The following is a 20480-nucleotide window of genomic DNA, read 5'->3' as shown; positions in this document are numbered from 1 at the left end:
AATCGAGCAAGTTGTTACTGATCCTGTTCTCACTAAAGAGGAACAATATTGTGAGCAGCATTTCAAGGAAAATGTCAAACGAGATGAATCTGGACGCTTTATTGTAAAACTACCGTTCAATGAACGTCTAAATGAGTTAGGAAAATCACAACACATAGCTTTGGGTAGTTTCAAAAAAGTTGAACAAAGATTGTCATTAAATTCCGAGAGAAAACAGCAGTATAATAGTTTCTTACAGGAGTATCTGAAACTAGGACACATGGAACTAACAGGGAAGCTAAATTACAGTGAATCAGTAACCACCACAGGTAACGTAACAAATTGTTTCTTACCTCATCACGAAGTAATAAAGGAGTCAAGCTCTTCAACCAAACTGAGAGTGTTTTTTAATGCATCCTGTCCTACAAGCACAAGGGTATCTTTGAATGATACACTTATGGTAGGTCCAAACGTCCAGCAGGACTTGTTTTCCATCCTAACACGTTTCGGACTACATGAAATAGTTATGGTTGCTGACTGTGAGAAAATGTATCGCCAGGTGTTAGTTGATGAAAATGATTGTAAGTTTCAACAAATATTGTGGAGGACAAACAGTTATGAGCCTGTCAAAATATATAAACTGAAAACAGTAACATGGCACCTCTAGTGCTCCCTTCTTAGCTACTAGGTGTTTGAAACAGTTATCAGAAGACGAGAAGACACGATTCCCTACAGCTTGCGCTGCTGCAGGAACGGATTTCTATGTGGACGACTTACTAACCGGGTGTCATGATGAGAAGACTGCTCTACAGTTACAGGAAGAACTTGATCAACTTTTACGTTCACTAGGTTTCAAACTACGTAAGTGTTTCAAACTACGTAAGTGGTGTTCCAATAGTTCTGCTGTACTAGACAGGATACCAAAAGAGGACAAAGAGGTTGGTGCTATGAACTTAGATTTAGAAGAGAGTAAACCTATTAAAACTTTAGGAGTTGCGTGGGAACCCAAATCAGACATGTTTCAAATAAACATCAATGTCACAACTCAAAATAAATCTAGTTTAAACAAACGAGAAATTCTGAGGGCTATTTCAAGTGTATTTGATCCACTGGGACTAATAAGTCCTTTAGTAATAGTTTCAAAAATCATGCTACAACAACTGTGGTTAACTGGACTAACTTGGGATGAGCCGGTGAGTGAAGACATAGCAAAACAATGGGATCAAATCAAAGGTGAGCTGTTAACTATCAATAAATTGTGCATTCCAAGACAAGTCACAACTCACAATTACTTACGTGAAAGTATTGAAATTATTGGATTTTGTGATGCATCCGAGAAAGCTTATGCTAGCTGCGTGTATGTGCGATCTATTTCAACCAATCATGAGGTAAATGTTAATTTGCTTTGTTCCAAAACAAGAGTTGCCCCAACCAAACAAATTTCCTTACCACGATTAGAACTTTGTGGTGCCTTGCTTCTTTCTCAATTATTAAGTAAGGTAGCCTTTTCTCTGAATATTGATGTAAATAAGTGTTGTGCTTGGACTGACTCCACAATTGTTTTGTGTTGGTTGTCTCAGTTGCCAAATAAATGGAAGACGTTTGTTTCTAACAGGGTGTCAGAAATACAAGACACTATTCCGCCTTCAAATTGGAATCATGTTAGTTCGTTTGAAAATCCAGCTGATTTGGCTACTAGAGGCATTTCTGGTTCTCATCTGAAGCAATCTAGTCTATGGTGGCATGGGCCGGAATGGCTAAGGCAAGAGAAATCAAGTTGGCCTCGAAATAACATGAATGTTAACTTAGAGGAAATCCCAGAGTTACGAAAACCATCCACTCAACTTTTGTTTTCCCAAGAAAAGTCAACTTTGCTTAAGAAATTGATGAACTTCTCAAGCTATTTTAAGATCATATGTATTGTTGCTTATATCTTGAGATTTACAAATAACACAAGAAAACCTGAAGAAGAAAGAGAAAAGGGGTCTTTAAACAGCAGTGAAATTGAGAAGTCTACAAAAACAATTGTCAAACTTATCCAGGAAGAATGTTTTCAGGATTAAATAAAGCAACTGAAAAAACATGGACATGTCAAAAACAAGAGTAAACTGAAAAATCTATTCCCATTTTTGGACGAGGAGGGTCTCTTGCGAGTTGGAGGCAGATTGGCAAATGCAAATATACCGTTTGACATGAAACATCAATTGTTATTGCCAGGAAAGCATCATTTTTCAAAACTTCTGATTAGAAATGAACATATCAGACATCTACATGCTGGCACTCAATTGGTTCAGAATGTAATACGACAAAAATATTGGATTATTAACATCAAGAATGAAATAAAGTCAGTTATTCGGAGTTGTACAACATGTATCAGGTACAAATCGTCAACAGCTTCCAATATAATGGGTAATTTACCAATCTCCAGAGTCAATGTTGGAAGAGCCTTTAGTAAAACAGGAATAGACTTTGCCGGTCCTATTACTACAAAAAGGATGGGAGGAAGATTAAAAGTATTCTTAAAGAGTTATGTTGCACTATTTGTTTGTTTGATTACCAAAGCTGTCCACATTGAATTAGTTTCCGATTTAACTTCAGATGCCTTTTTGAGCGCTTTCAAAAGATTTGTTGGTCGAAGAGGATTTCCTAACGACGTGTATTCTGAGAACGCAACCAATTTTAAAGGTGCCTATAACCAACTACACCGTGAAATTGTCAAGTCCGATTCAATTTCGAGATTTTCTCAAGAACGAAGTATCAACTAGCACTTCATTCCTCCATCATCACCACACTTTGGTGGATTGTGGGAGTCAGCAATTAAATCTATGAAGATTCACCTAACTCGAGTAATGGGCGATCAAGTGTTAAACTTCGAAGAACTTTCCACTTTACTGGTTGAAATCGAAGCTTGCCTTAATTCAAGACCATTATCCCCTATGTCTAATGACCCAAGAGACTTAAATGTTATTACACCTGGGCATTTTCTTATTTTTGCTCCTTTAACTTCAGTTCCTAACCGAGATTTGACTGGTGATAAAATTAATCACGTAAAAAGATGGACACTTGTAACACAAATGAATCAACATTTCTGGAAGAGGTGGTCTCTAGAATATTTAAATAATTTACAACAAAGAAGCAAATGGATGGAGGTAACAAAGAATTTAAAGGTCGGAGATCTAGTCATCGTCAAGGAAGAAAATATTCCTCCATGTAAGTGGCACACTGCCAGAGTAGAACAAGTACATCCAGGAACTGATGGAATAGTACGTGTGGTCACTTTAAAAACGACAAGTGGAATAATCAAACGATCCATCTCAAAACTGATTGTCATTCCAACGGACTGATCTTGAGATACAGGGTATCTCAAGGGGCGGAGAATGGTTAGACTTTACCATAATTTCTTTATTTAAGTCATATGTTTTCTAATTATTAAAATGTTAGTGTTTACTTTCAAGAATGTAAATAAATAATGAGTTGAGTGAGTAAATGAATGAGAAAACCATGTCCACTTTTCTGAGTAAATACCTATAATTTCTTTAAAGTCTTTGAACTTACTTAAAACTTCATTTTTGTGTTTTCAATAACCAAAAGTTTTTCTAGAGAGGTCATCGGTGAATGTTAAAAGATAAAGAGATCCACCCCAACTTTTAACTGACATTGGTCCACATAAGTCTGAATGAATTAGCTCAAGTAATGAAGTAGCTCTGATACTTTGACCTTTAGGAAAAGATTTTCTTGTTATCTTATAACTTCAATACATGTGCAGTGTTGGGGAAGCTACTTTTAAAATGTAGCTAGCTACAACTACTGCTACATTTCCAAAAAAGTAGTTTAGCTACAGCTACAGCTACAGTTCCGAAAAAGTAGCTAGCTACAACTACAGCTACAATGAAATGTAGCTACAGCTACAATTTTAGCTACTTTTCCAAAGACGTTACTTTTTATTCCACGCACATTAGGTAAATGTAAAATTAATTGCAACTACATTTTTATTGAACAATCATTCAAACAAAAAATGTCAGTATTGTATCATTGACTATAGGCCTATATACCTACAGGTATGTATAGTCAATGATTGTGTCTAACATTACTTGGAAAACAAATTATCCCTAGATTGTATTTAATTTGTTGGTATTATATACCTAACATTAAAACAACAGAACCAAATAGTTGGGTTTCCCATCATATTTAGTACTTATTTTTAAATATTGCATTATTTTTAAGCATCTTATATGTAAATTTCATTAAGTTCAAAGGACATAGGCCTACAACCAAACTATATTTTAAAAGCTAATTTTATTTCTTTAATATAGATTCATTTATAGATGTCTTGTATAAACAATTAAGACCAATAAAACTGTAAAACGATTATTTAAAAATACTTGTTGGTGTTACAGAGCCTAAGTTAGCCTACTGAAATTGGAGTTTATTGCCTTTCTTAACTTTTAATGTTAAAAAACGACATTGTTATAACTTTTAACCATAGTGATAAGTTACTTGTTCTATGAATAACACTTTTCAATGTCAAGAAATCGTCCTTTATTGTCATTATGCATAGGGCAAATTGCAAATTGTGCTTCAACCTAGTTGGTACAGAAAACAGTATTCAGCAACTTATCCTGAAATCGGCTTTTAATTTAAACACGTGGAAATTTGTAAAGTAAAAATAACATATAGGCCTACTTGGCTATGTAACAAGTTGTATAGTAGGCTTGTTCTTGCAAGCACTAAACAGATATATTCCTAATAATTGAACTTGGAACTTGGTATTCGTCTTAAACCATAGCATAGCCTAGGAATAGTCCTATACAAGAGCTGTTAGCAGGAGCAAACTATGCTATTTTTTTCAATGTAAGTTTCATGTTATATGGAGATTTTTTCGTTACAATTATCATTTAGTCTAGGCATATCTTAAATCACATCAGGTAATTTCTTCTTTGTTAATTTAGTAAACCTTTGAAAAATCTTCGTAATCTAACCAAGGAAGGGCTTGTGATGATGAACCACAATCAACAGCTGAAGCAAAGGTTGATAGACCAGCTTTCTCATTATTTTAAGGTTTAGTGTTGGTTTCCATTAAAACCCAAGTTGAAACACTATCGATATAATAAAGAAACTAAATTGGTTACTAATTTCCCTGTCAATCACTTGCAAGCATTCAATAGCTTCTCTTGTCACCGCCCACGGGTAACGTTTAAAAGTCGTCTGCATCTAGCGATTTTATTTAATCTGACAGTAATCATAGAGTAGTAAATTAAGGAAATGAGAGCCAAAAATGTGGATAACACTCATTTAATGGCCTCCATGTCCACACAACGTTGTATAGGGAATAAAACGGCTGCAACCAGCTGTATGAAGCCAAGAAAGAGGGCCTAATTTTTTTGAAAATCTCAGTTTGAAAGGTTTCACGTAAGGTTGAGGTTATGATAAAAATCACTATCTCAAACAATGTTAATGTAGCGAGAAAAGTAGCTAAAATTCCGCTACAACTACTTTAAAAATGTAGCTAGCTACAGCTAAAGCTACAAAATCTTAAAAGTAGCTTAGCTACAGCTAACGCTACAAAAAAAGTAGCGCACTACTGTAGCGTCGCTACTTCCCAACACTGTACATGTGGTACAAGTATTCTCCTTTTCTGATTTTGAATAATTTACTCCATTAACTAAACCATTTCTAGTTCAAGAAATTAGGTAACAAAATATTGTTCATAAGCCCAGAAATCTTACCAAACACAATCAGTCCAGAATTCTTCATGTAGTTTTATGTAGTTTTATACATATCCAAAATGAATTATATCAAAAACGTCTTCTGGGCCCGTAACCTGATGAAATGAGGGAATAAAATACATAAAATACTTTATTAATAATTGATGTAAAAAGGAAAGATATTAAAACATTAACACTTCAAACTGTGAACATATTAGGACAACAACATAATAATATAATCAAGCAGCTGATATTAAAAGACACATTAAAAAGATATTTGATTATATAGCATTAAGCAAAGCAATACTATACAAAATCCTCAACAGCCACACCTGGAGGTAAACATCCTTTGGCAAGGCCAAAATTGAGATGGACTGACCAAGTATTGAACGACATCTAGACAATTGGTGCAAATGTCAACTTAGCAGAACAAGTGGAAGTGTGGAAGAGGCTGGTACACAAGGCGAAGAATCAACTGAGATTTGTGGAGCCGCGGCAGTAAGTAAGTAAGTAAGTAATGTAATCCCATATAAGAATAAATAAGCATCTCTATACAGAAATACTTCCGCCCCAGCAAACCTGCAGAGTGCAGACTAAGCAAATTCTAGTGATGGGAACTATCCGATAGAAACAAGCGATTCATCCGGTTGTTGCGTGCCAACCGATTCATCCGATGGTTACTTTAATTTTCGTGAGCCATCCATTCTATCACATGTGATCAGCAGAATGAACTATCTCATCTACTGTAAACTACCCGATCCATGTTTTCATTCAATTGTTAAACTATCCGTCCTGCATTTTCATTCAGTTGAACTATGAACTAGTTATTTGATTAATGGACTGTTCTGAATGCCGTGTATTTACACAAATGAGTTAGTACTTTACATTATTTAATTATCTACACAAATGTAGAGTATTAAAAAGGTTTAATTATTCATCCATTTACAGTTAGCCTAAATTATCTAACCAGATCAACAGTAACTTGCATTTATGCAGATATTGATATTATTAATTTTAGTTTAAATTATTAATAATATTATTAAGTTAGTATACTAACAGCCTTGACACCTTTTTAAAGGTGTATAATTATTATGTGAGTAAAACATCAAATATAACGAGTGGTCAGAAATCTGGACACATCAAAAGATTAAATAACTACAACTACAACCAAGCAACTTAGAAAAATGGGAATAGTCTCCTTAAATAGCAAATAACAAACCTTGTAAAAAATAACATTTAACTATTTAATAACTTTAAACAAATGAAAAATAAATAAATATATTTATTGTAAAAAATAATACATAGACGAGGGAAGTAATTTACTAAATGTTAGTTCTTTAATCAGGCAAAACATCTAAAACACTCAAACAGATGATTTATCTGTTTATTCATAAATGGTTAAATTCTCCGAAATATGGCGCTGGATAGGCACGCCAAAAGCCACACTATTAAAACTATCTATCTGATCAGGCGCATGAACAAGATGGTCTATCTATTCATTCTCTAGTCGGACAGATAGTTTTATCCGTCTCCGGCAGCAGCACGGACTCTCCCCACCCCACTACACTAGAAAACCATTGAATGAATCATCCATCTGAAGACTATCGGATGAAACGTCGGATGGTCAAAATCAGTAGTTTGTCCCATTACTATGAATTTTCATTTACCTGTTTGGATTTTCAATTAAATCTATTTAAATAACATTAGGTTTAACAAGTACCTAGGTACGCTGCTACAGGGAGAGTAATAAAAAAGTTTGTTTTTTAGCAAAATATTAATAGCTTAGTATAAAATAAATAAATTTGCCAAGTGTTATCAAAATATATCCATACACAAATACAGTAAACTTATTCTCCATAACAATAAAATGGGAATTTTAAATTTACAATTTTTTTAAATAATCTCAGTAGCTAATAGTTGTACAAAAACACTTCAGATTTTAGCTAATAGTGTGTTTTTGGCCTCTAGGGACATCAAAATTAAAAAGGATATTGGTTCCGGGCCTAGGTCTTACCATGCCACCTACGGTAATAACTACTTCCCTATAGGAAAATTTGCTAAAATGTGGTGACAAACCTAATTTGTCGACAGCTGTTAAAAGATTGATAAGAAATTTTGTCAGTAGTAGGCTACTACTGGTAACATCTTTATTTTTCCTTTGGTGGGATCCAGATGGTTGGAATTCTACTATATTTCTGACATCAACCAATTTACTATAATAGCTCCCTGAGTGCTTGGCAAAGCTAATTTTCTTTCCAATGTCTTCTCAAAGTGCTTAGAGATCAAAATATTACTCAAAGCTCTCTCTAAAAAATAAGAAAAAAAGACCAATAAATTTGTGTTCAATGGCTAACTGACATAGGGTCTTTCCATTGAAAGTCTTCAGGCGAAGCGCCGTAGAACATCCAGTAGGCGAGGTTGAGAGCAGCGAAGGACGTTGGGAACAGAATGCGCGAAGCCTGGTCGATGTACGACACACTGTTGACGTGTTTGGGTACCTCTCTCGTAGCCTCCCGCTCTCTTTGCTTGCGGTAGTTCTCGTAACCCACTGCAATATGTCAATAATTAATTGTAGAATATAAGTATACCCAAAGTCTCTACAATTCGAAGGGAGGGATTCCTTCCTGTCATAACAACTATACTTATACATCCTATTAGCACAGTAGTTCATCTTAAATAATGCCATTGATGAGGCAAGAATTAATTGAAAAAAAAAACAAATAAAATGTAACAAATCTTTTAGTAGCTAACTAAAAAATAAGCTGTTGTTTTTTGCAAACCTAAAATAAAATATTTAATTGTAAAGTTCTGTCCCTTATATACACTATTTAAAAAATAAACTCTTTGTCATTCAAATAGTTTATCTTTCCCCGTTGATAATTATTCAACTCTCTTGATGATTTAAAATTTATTTGCTCTTGGCCCACCATTTCAAATTATCAATAGACTACTATGTAGTTATATTCCGTTTTTAACCATAGGAATAAAATAAAGAAAATAAGATGCATAATTTCTGACCAAGACAGTAAAAGAGCTGTTTCCACTTTGGCACTTGATTCTCAGTCTGAGTCTGGCGCTCGACGGTCGTGCGGCTCGTGTGCACTCGAGCGCCAACTGTAGACAGAGAGAGTCTTTTGGGAGATGCGCTTATACCTCCTGTCATTCCTATACTTGGGTCCTGGAAACATTATAAACATGTTGATTTTTTTCTTTTGAAATAGAATCCTAGAGTTTCAAAAGAGAACTCAAAACAGGATTAATTAATACTGAACATTTTGGTGATTTATTTAGTACAACTAAACTTTAATTCTGACAATAATTTACATGATAGTTCCCTTGCCAATAGAATCACCTAGGGGCGGTTTGGGAGCTCGAGCCCAGCTAGTACGCGCCTAGTGTTAAACGCGCCTAACTTTAGTCCCCGGACGAGAAACCAGGCTTGGGAGCTCGCGCCTAAGTTGAAATGGTCGTAGATCAAGTATAGTCGCGCCTAAGTTGCAGCGCGGCTAGATGGACAGGGAATCGCGGGGAATTCAGGTTTTGACGTTGGCAACGGCCATTGCAGAACCCGTTACCATTGACAACAACAAAAAATGAACACTTATTGAAGATGGATACAATTTTATCTTGGTATATCAATGGTGGCTAATTAGTAGACTATGGTGTATGTTTCTGCATTGTACCATTGCAAAAATGTAGTTTTGTAAGATCGTTGTTTTACATCCCAATGACTGAAGAACCGTAATTGTTTATATTAAATTCTTTTAAGATCTAACTTTATTTTCACTTTACGATTTAATCAGTTGTCCTTAAGTACTACTAGTTGTCTTTTAAGTACTACACCTTATAAATACGTACAGAGCAACATAGGATTAACATCGGAAACTCGGTTTCATGCAATAAAAAGCTTCAAAATTAAACAGTAATTTCCCAGTACAATATAGGGGTACAGTATTGACAAAAAAAATAATAATAAGTAATTGCGGAGGTTATGATTGTGTGAAGCCAAGGTAAATGTAAAAAAAATCTTTTAATACAGTACTTAGAAAAAATTGTTGTCAATTTAAAATCTTTTTTTACATGACACTCTTTATCTAATTTTCCTAGGGAAGTATCTATTACCGTAGGTAGCACTTAGTTCCGGGACCGATAAACTTTTCCATTTTGATGTCCCTAGAGGCCAAAAACACTGTTCGTTCAAAATTTTATATATGTATAGCCTATATATAAATGTATTATATATACGTCCATAACCGTGATAACTTGAGTAATTTTTGTCTGATTTTGATAAAATTTAGCATGAAAGTGTTAGGCGCGATTCTCCTTAATGAGTTCGCGAACCAGCATGATCAGACCAAGGGAACCCGGAGTTGTATAGGTAGGGTAAAAATAGTTTTTTTCTCAATTTTAACCCCTTATAACATAAATCGTATTCTTTAAAATATTTTAAAAAGTAATTTAAAGAGTAAAGAGTAGTTTAAAGAGTATAAAAACAAATTAATATCTTACAATGCTTTGTACGGTTATTGGCTACAGAGACTATTGGTAAAATTGTAAATTTTAAATTCCCATGTGATTCTTATGGAGAATAAGTTAACTGTTCTAGTGTGGTCGTTTACGGATATATTTTTATGAAACTTGGCAAATTTATTTATTTTTTATAAAGCTGTTAATATTTTGTTAAAAAACACACTTTATTACCCTCTCTGTAGCAGCATACCTACACCGTAGGTAGTTTCAGGTGCTTGTTAAACCTAAAGTTATTTAAATAAATTTCATTGAAAGCTCTATTAGGTTATTTGGAAATTCGCTTAGTCTGCAGGTTTTCTGTGGCGGGTTATTGATATACTGTATATATTTTCTTATACTCCAAATAATCTAGGTAGTAGGTACTCCATTTTGATGTAACTAGCACTTGGTCAATGACACTGAACTGAGCTCTATGACAACGCAATTAAAATATAACGATTATGACTGTGAGCCATTTGCAGTTTTTTATGTTTTGTTTACTATCTCTTCACTCTTTCGTAGGGGGTGAGTGGGGGGTATGCATGTGGTTGCTAATTATTTCCTTACTAATAAAATATTTATAATTAAGGTACGGGTGCTTATAGCCAAACTCTCAGTTGAAAGAAATTCTATTTAGGGTCCATATTTGTATTGCAGTTAACAGTAAAAAACCAAAACCAAATAATCTTTCGTTAAATTTAGCTTTCTGCAAGATTTTCGTTTTATTTTGAACAACAGAAAACTAAAAAAAAGTTTTATCAAATATACTTCGAGAGTAATGAAAATGTTCGGAATTTAATAACGAATTCCAATATAACATTCTTTTAGTTAATATGTAAACAATTAACTTGCTAATGAGCTAATACCGGTATGATGTCGACTTAGACCTGCCCCCTGGCAGGACTAAAGTTGGGGACTAAACTCACTGATTTTTATGACGAAAACATATCTCTTAGTCCCGAAATTGGTCTCCCAAACCCACCGAGACTATCTCTTAGGCTGGCGCCTAAGTCTACTTGACTCCCAAACCAACAATATTTAGGCGCGTGCCTTACTGATCCCGAGCTCCCAAACCCGTTTTCGAGGCGGCAGCCTAAAATACCGGAAATATCCGGATTTAGTCGCGGACTAGCGCTAATACCGAGCTCCCAAACCGCCCCCTAGTGTAGTAATTTTAAATGTTGAATTCCAGGTTGCAGCGTATGTTAGGTGTATTTACAGCAGTTTTTTATGTGTTTTACTTGCATAAATAAGTGATACCTTGGTTATCCCACTTCCAATTAAAAGGGTTTTATAGTATAAAATGAATAATTAGATTAATGCAAGTCTACATACTACTAGTCTTGCATCTAATATATTGGTGTTTTTAGCCCTGATAACTCGTAACAGTTTTTAATTTTTAGTGGGGGTACCTTATATAATATATATTCTTCTGAATTAGACACCAACATTAACATTCTCCCAATTCTTTATGACATTTTGTTATACTACTGTAAGACCTATCGGGTAGAACACACCTAGGACAAACTATAGGCAGGCGATATCAGCGGTTCGGAACCTGGTACCGGTACCTGCCAATACGACTTACATTGTATATTGGACATATGAGTGATGAGCGACGACGCGCAGCTCTGAATGTGAGGCTCTCTGTGTCACTACCTGCTCGGGCTCGACTGAGGTCCATCCCTACACTCAGACCTACCACCTGTACAAAATGAAATATGGTTACGGTTATTTGATTTTAGACTAAATATTGTTTTTAGATTTTGCTTTGACAGATAGATGTTGGTGTTTGTAGGTGTAGATGTTGATGTATATTCCAAGTGAGTTTTTGAAACATTAAAATGATTAACATTCAAAGATTGTGGATACCATATCATATTTTAATCACAGATTTAAAATGTTCCAGAATACACACAGATGTGTTAACTCCTTTTATTATCCACTTCGTTGATCAAAAATAGTTCAAAAAGACGGCATATCTGTTTCCAACTGACACTCATGTGCAAAGAATTGCACGACAACTATTGTAGTCTTTATGATACACCTCTTGAAATCACATTTTGTCTGCTTTTGTGTGTTTGAGCAAGTAGTCTTAAAAAATATATATATAACTGCATCGCAACGTACGTCACAGAGTTATTAAATGTTATTTAGTAAATTATATCAATATTTTGTAGCATTTATCATATAAGCAATGTTGTTAGTTGAATACTTTTGTACAATACTTTTTACTATTTCGAGTAAACTTTAAAACAAATTACCTCATCCACTCCGACGTCTTCCCACTCTTCTTCGTCCACCGGGATTTCACCACTTCCCACCTGGAACGCAAAAAAATTAAGCTTCTGTAAAAGAAACAAGATAAAATATAGTGTATTTTATTTTACTTGTCGGTAACATATGTTGCATACCTTGGTAAAGTAGTGCACACCGGCAAACTCCAGCAGAGTAGCTATACAGTATAAGAAAGACATCAGGAGGAACCAGTCTAATGCTGTGGCGTACCGAACCTTAGGAAGGTCAGTCCGACTGTCTAAACTGATGGTGGACAAGGTCAACACAGTTGTGATACCTTTAACAGGAGGAAACATAAATATTAAGCCTGGAAATCATAATCGAGCAAATAAGTGATCTATTTGCCTTTAGCTAGTCAGTCATACGCCAATATTTCTTCTCTTCCGAGGCAACTTTTTTGGTTATTTTATTTGTATAGAATGTCTGTTGTGATTGTTCTTGCAGATCTGTAATTAGCGATTCCAAATGCATTGTTATGTTCAAAGGAATATAAATACTCTTATTCTTAAAATAGTCTTATTTTTAATAAACAGGTTGAACTATTTTTGGCAGTTCACACTGGAGGTCATCATATCTTTTATTAATCGTCATGTGTATAAGCTGATCGGTATGTAACAGAGCTTCAAAGTCATTTCACCCGCATCTTTCCAATGTGGCTTGAAATACCCCTAACAGTATTGACTTTTCAATATTTCTGATAACTTTTAAACGTTTATTTTATGTATCCCTAAGTGTTATTCTTCAAACCTTATTAAGTGTTATTAAACCTCCCAAAAGCGTTCCTAGGATAAAAATTGTACAACTATACCATCAGATACAGTGGTAGTTATATAGTAATACACTAAATATCCACAACTATAAAAACATAAATCCTACGGATACTCACACAGTCCCACCCTGTCACTAGTGGCTTCCCGATGTATCCAGAAAGATACCCAGGACAGTACCACAATCAGGATACAAGGGACATACACCTGGATAAGGAAATACCCTGTGTTCCTCTGCAAGTTGAAGTTCACTTGCAGCAATGAAAACTCTCCTACAGAAATGAACAGTGTTACTGTGTTACTATACTACAACTGATGTGCCGCATTAAACCATTGTTATGTTGTATAGATGCGATTTAAATTATACAGTCAAATACATTACGAAGTACACTAGGTCCCCAATTTTACTCTCAATGTCATTACTTCAGATTGAAGAAATCATGGTTTTAGCAATTGTAATAATGACCTAGATTGGTAAAATGACCCCATTGGTAAAATCTCAACCAAAAATGTTTGACAAACTGGTACAAAGTTTTAAAATTAATGATTTGTATACCCAGAACGGGACACACTTTTCCTCAATCATAACCTCAATATTTTTTGTTTAACATTTAAAATAAACGGTATCAGCATTCTGACACATACTTTCTCCCATAAGTTTGTCAACAACCTTTATCATGTGTAAGCGGTGAGAGTAAATATACAGAAATGGGATTTGTACAATCTTGTTCAGAACTTAAAGGAATATAACATGTTAAATTTTTATCAAAATCGTTCGGGCCTTTTTTGGGAAAATCCGATTTTTCTGTTATTTAATGGGGGTTTTATGGGAAAATGACATAATTTACAATAACTTTTAAACCGTAATTTTTACAGAAATGGGATTCGTACCATTTTGTTCAGATTATAAAGGAGTATGACATACTAAATTTTTATCAAAATCGGTCGGGCCATTTTCGAGAAAATCCTATTTTTCCGTTTTTTATGGGGTTTTATGGGAAAATCCCTATTGAAAATAAAAATTTCGAAAAAATTAAAAAAAAAACTATCAAAATTGTAAGGACTATAACATACTATGTTAAATCAAAACCGTATTTTTTTCTAAAATCCTATTTTTCGTTATTTTATGGGGTTTTTATGGGAAAATAACATATTTGACCATAACTTTTGAACCGTAATTTTTACAGATATGGGATTTGTACCATTTTATTCAGAATTTAAAGGGCTACAACATACTAAATTTTTATCAAAATCGTTCGGGCCATTTTTGAGAAAATCCGATTTTTCCGGTTTTTTATGGGTTTTTATGGGAAAATCCCCATTAAAAATCAAAATTTCAAAAAAATGAAAAAAACGCCTGGATATACCATAGATTAGAACCTACATACCAAATTTCATCGAAATCGGACCACAGGTGTAGTCTCTAGCTCTGTACACATCCAGACACACAGACACACACACACACACACACACATACGGGGTTTTACCGAATACTCGCAAACACCTAATTGTGGCATCTTTCAACCTGCGGCCACCAGTGGATGAAGGAAGGTGGTAGAAACATGTCTGCATCGATATTTTTAATGAACACTCCATTTTAACATCTAACATTCCAGTTTTTAAATTGTGGCACCATGCCACAAATCGGTATATATCAACAGTGTGTGGACAGGATGCCACTAATGCGTTGTGGTGCTTGAGCGGTGTGTGCGCCCCCCCTACTTCTCGCGTGCGCTGTTGCCAGTTCTCCGTTCTAGTTCCTTCATTCCGTTCTGTATTCATGTGGCTATGCCCTAGCCGCTGTAGCTCATTTCCCGCGCTCATGACGTCGTCTTTTATTAGTGTAAGGATTTTATATGAAGTTTTTTTCAAAGCTCCAATAATTTTTACAATTATTGGATTTAAAGTCAATGGACCAAATGAAATGTCGTGAGGATTACATAAAACTACATGCTATTTTGTTGATATTTTATCGTCACATTGTATGTATGGTTTACGAACTGAGATACTTGGAATAAAGGCCTTAATGTGCTAGGTAAATTATCAGTTTCATGGGAATATACAAGAAATCTATTCTATCTATATATTAATTACGTAAGCCGATTCTTTGCGTCAAAATTGTGGGCGACTGGGAAGTCGTAGAACGACGTGAGAGGGCTCAAATTAAAGGTCTTTATCTGGTGACGGCGGGAAAAATAGTGAAATTCCCAAAATCTTAACACAAAATTAGATATAACCAACGTACAATGTTCTCCATAAGAATAGCATTAGAAGGCATTTACTGCTGATTTTTGTTTACTTCAATCCAGCTGATCGTGATTTTATCATTAGCAAGTAAGCTTGCATTTGGATTACTCATTTGCCAGTCAATTCTGCAATGTAATGTATACTATATAAAACCAACTATATAAAGGGATAACGTTACCTTTAATAATCAAGACTTTTTAGTTATGTCAAAGTTGAAATAAATTGTTTTCAAGATTTAAGAAACGATTCAAGATTAAAAGAAGATCTTCTTTGTTTTTATTTCAAAACATATGTATAAGATTTATTCCAATTTTATTTTTATTTACTAACATTTACATTTGAGATTTATTGTAGTGTTTAATCAATATTTTGTATGAAGTGGAATAACCTCAACGGTTACTCTTAGAAAAAAATTTGGGAATAGAGATGAAGTAGGTTCGTACAGGTATTTAAACGAACCAAAAATATTTATGTCGTGATTAGTTTCGATAACTGGGTAATGGAACCCTAACTAGCCGCAAAATAGTTAGTAATTAGACGTTGACTAGGCCCTTTTTTGGTAGAATATGTAAATCAATCGCACCTTTAGGAGGATTAACACCACATACTTACACTAGGCTAATAGTGGTATTTTAATGTTGATCACAAACAAATTTAGGTCCAAGTTCTGTCAATGGGATGCCTTTACTTAAGAATAATTTTGTTAAACCTTTATAAAATGAGCATAGACTTAGAAATAATAACTGGGTAGGGTATCTCAACACACCATTTTTTGCCTTTTCTTATTTGACGAAGACAATTTCCAATACTGTATTTCAATCGGGGAAGCCTTGTTATCAGCATTAACCAAAAAACCAAAGCTACCTTAATAAACCAATATTTATTCATAAACATGTTTGCTGCCTTTAGCAGGTAACCTCTGGAATCATTCAAATTCTTTATTGAACATAACGTTATCAACAAAAGCAAACAAAGACAAACAACAAACTGTTTTGTTTTTTTTGCACAAAAGATATGTTGTAGTGGGATATCTAGGCCTATCCTGACATATAGATAATTTGATTCTGAGTTTGTTTAAATATTCCAACAATAATTCCTTTTCCGTAGCTTTTTAGGGACTATGTCCCTACAAGCCACTAGTTTACGTTAAAATACGCAATAAGTATGACTCCGTTTTTTCTGTATGCATATAATTAATTCATGGTAATGTAAAAGTATGCGTAACGAATTTTTCACCTCACTATGATGTTTTTAGCTGTTTTACATACATTTAGCTGGTTTATATTGGTGGCTGAAAGTTAAGTTTTGCTGGCCATGCCAGCTGTCATCGTCATATGGGGACCGAGCAGGGGTTTACATCCCTAGGGCCGCAAAATCACTTGTTCGCCTATTTACTTAAAACATTAATGTATATTAAATGCACAAGCTGTATCCATGGCATTGCAATAGACTTGTTTTTTGTCACAGCTGCCTAGACAACTATTTATTGTTATTTTTGATTTTGCTGATTCCTCAAAATATTTCACATAAATAAGAGGGACGTTATATTGCAAAACATACTTGGGTGAAAAATAGCGCTCGTACCACGAGCCAAAATGGGTTTGCAGCTCTCGATCGTTTCACGTTCTCGACTTCGTCCCGAACTTAAAACCCGATATCGAGTCGGCAAAACCTCACTGTAGGCCCTAGGTACGAAATATACAATTTTTTTACGGTGGATTTAGAGACCCAAAGATTCTCACCCCGTTGCGAAGCATGGGCAGATAGTTAGTTATAAGATTATAAAGTCTTTACTGTTTTGTCTGTACATTGCGTAGACTCATGAAGTGTTTGGTTATTTCTACGTTGTATATAATAAGATAGCCGAAACGAGTCTTGTGTATATATCTGTACGTTTGTTTGATTCTTACTGTCATTGTGCCTGTAACGCCAAAATTCCAATTCACGTGTCCTACCTTCGGAAAACTAGAGTACCGTTCATGATCCAAATAGTTTTGTAATTGTTTGAATAAATTTGCCAAGTTTGATCAAAATATATCCATAAACAAGCAAACTTCAACATTTTACAATATTCTTTATATGAATAACAAGGGAATTTTAAATTTACAATTTTTGAATTTGTCCTGTTACCAATAACCGTCCATAAACACTTTGATATACTAAATTATTTGTTTTATAAGCTATTTAAAAAGGTCTGGATATAAATTGGGAAATTTTGTATTTTTAAGGTAACGTTTTTCTCCATTTCATATATTAGTAACAATATGTATAGTATCAAATTCAGTAATAACATTGACTACTGTATTTAAACCTTAACACAAGTGTTTATATATTCATTGAGGCTACTGGTTCTACCGCTGATGGCTTATGCATGTGTACGTTAGTAGCTAGCAGACAATTTGCCAACTAGGAACATGAAATCAGCTGTTCCCCGTCCTCACTGTCGCGGTTGCTCGCCTAGCATGTCAACAGCTGACTGCTGTAAAAATTGGATGAGGCGACAGTAACTTTTTCTAGTACGCTTCTTTAACATGGCATCTGCCAATTCAATTTTGTCCTAAAAAATGTATACACATCTCTAAGATTTGTTGCCAACTAACAAGCAATTCAAATAAAAAAAAAACTATTGTTAATCATCCCTGCAAAACTGCTAATAATTCATGATCAAATTTTCATCAGAATTCCGTTAGTTTAAATCAACGATCACATAAGACCAATAGATGGAGCACATCTATATAACTCACATACAAGCAGTTGAAGCCAGGTCCGCCATCTTAGTGCAGGTTAGAAGTGGTAGATGCCAATGAAAACGGCACCAAAACTCAATGTCCAGCTTCAAAATAACTTGACATTTAGACTAAAGGTAAATCGTTGACACTTCGTGTGAAAGATGTCAATTAGTCTAGGACACTATTGGTTCTAATTAAAAGCTCAAAAGTTTATATTTTCTATTTTAAATCTTGAAATAAAGTCGGTACTTTTAAATGAGTTTTTAAATATGACATAACAAAGTTCGTCGGCTGCTACTGTTTTTATTTCTTCGTCAGGTAAGTAAAAAAACTGTGGATTTTGTGGCTAAAGAGCTCAATTTCTTGGATAATATTTTTTTTTAATTTTTATAAAGGAGAGTTGTATAAAGAGTTTCAGAAACCATCTTGTGACTTTGAAAATTTTTACATTGTAAACCAAACGCTAAACCTTTAACACACTTTAATACGATATAGATACATATATTATAAATTAATTTGTAGCTTTTTAGAATTTTTCTTTCGCCCAACAAGTTTTTGTAAGATACGGTAAACGCTAGGAAACAAATTAAAAGCGTATTTTAAAGGCCATTGTTCAACCGTCATGAATTGTTACATACCAACCTTTAGGGCCCATTGGTGACATTGGGGGGTGGAAGTCAGAAATTTAGTTTATTACAATTACGTCAATGAATGACCTTGAGCTCTGCTAGTAAGATGCTGTGGTATGGTAGCGTGTCGGGGAGAAGGGTAAAATTATTGTTCATGCTTACTCATTCGCTCTTACCCACAAACAAATTTATTTCAAGCCTAAAATGAAGAATGTAGATCTAACTTCTATATTCGTTTGGAAAACGTCAGTAAGAGGCAAGTCTAGACTGTTCCTATGTCTGCGAGGTCCATCACTAGTTACTTTCTTTACTTATTTTTTTTGAAAGCCTATGTGTCGATTATGTATCTTGAGCAATGTAAAATCAAGATGACGTTGTTCAAACTAAGATATGGTCGCCTACAGGGCAACAGAAGAATCTACAATTTCTTATAAAATCAGTTTTATTGACGTTTGCAGACAGTTTTATATAATTGTTTTAAGGAAACCCAAAATCTATTGGCAATCATAAGTTAATATGATTTGAACTTTTTGCCTTATACAAATGAAATACCATGTGCATATTGGTCCTCTGGTCCTGTTAATACAATTTTTTGAAGGGTTTCTTTTATAATTTAAAACTATATCATTGCACAAGCATTTTCAAGGACTCTCTTCAGTTTTGCGTACTCTTGCAACTACTAATTCAAGAATCAGTTTGATGACCGATTAAAAATAATGTGTTTATACGTTATAAAGATTCAACTGTTAAATATCATAGTTCTTTAGGGTGGGACTGGAAATTTAGACTATATTAAAGATTTGCATTCATAGTAGAACATTATATACTTTAAGTAAACCAACAGAAAAAGATTGTTTAAAATTTTCAAGTTCATTTTAGAACAAACTGTTTGCTCCACCTCCCAGTTAACTGAGAATTCAAGAAGAAAAACATATTAAATAAATAATAAGTGAAGTTAAATATATCCCACAGTGATTTTTAAAAAAATTACACAAACTTCACGGATGCCAATATACTTCTAACAACCTTACTAGGAATTTCCTAAAACTGATATTGTACGTTGAAATAGGTTTATCTATCTATCTATTCTATTCTATATTCTATCTATCTATCTTCTATACTATTATAAAGAAGAGGGGGTGTCTGTGTGTGTGTTTGTATGAGCTAATCTCAAAAAATACTGATCCGACTATGCTCAAATTGCACACAAATGAAGCTACAGCTCCGAGGATACATATGGAACTATTGCCGCTTCGATATTCACCTAGGGCTTTGCCCCGTGGGCTTTCAAAAATCTGAGATGAGAGATTTAAAAGTAAATATTGATTGATGGTATCCATGGTAACAAAGAACAAACCTAGTAAGTTTAAAAATGTAAACAAGCAGAACTAACTAACTGTCAAATTGATTTTGATTTCACAATTCAACACAGCTGGTTCAAACCTTATTAAATACTGCACGAATATTAGAACAGAGGGGGTAAGGATTATAAATTTAAAATAATGATGTCACTAGCCTGAATGTAAACATTATTTAACATTACCTAAAGGAGCTGCCAAACCATATGTTAATGTAATTTCATTATTATAGGATTGTTTCAGTTACAGTACTTCATTT

General features: G+C 34.2%; 1 protein-coding gene across 1 annotated transcript in view; it reads right to left on the bottom strand.

The window, feature by feature from the left end:
* Positions 1-8026: 8026 nt before the first annotated feature.
* Positions 8027-20480, bottom strand: part of LOC128989849 (gamma-aminobutyric acid receptor subunit alpha-2-like) — a 36521-nt gene continuing 24067 nt past the window's right edge. The window contains exons 7-12 of the mRNA XM_054411927.1: positions 13378-13530; positions 12608-12768; positions 12451-12517; positions 11778-11861; positions 8703-8840; positions 8027-8232 (exon numbers count right to left, since the gene is read on the bottom strand). Coding sequence (XP_054267902.1) covers positions 8027-8232; positions 8703-8840; positions 11778-11861; positions 12451-12517; positions 12608-12768; positions 13378-13530 — 809 coding nt within the window. The remainder of the gene's footprint in view (positions 8233-8702; positions 8841-11777; positions 11862-12450; positions 12518-12607; positions 12769-13377; positions 13531-20480) is intronic.

This window comes from Macrosteles quadrilineatus, unplaced genomic scaffold, assembly GCF_028750875.1.
Source record: "Macrosteles quadrilineatus isolate MER2022 unplaced genomic scaffold, UCM_ALF_1.0 Scaffold_3__2_contigs__length_128488019, whole genome shotgun sequence".
Lineage (NCBI taxonomy): Eukaryota > Metazoa > Arthropoda > Insecta > Hemiptera > Cicadellidae > Macrosteles > Macrosteles quadrilineatus.
Note: the sequence above shows the minus strand (reverse complement) of the source record. Positions and strands in the feature narration are given on the sequence as shown.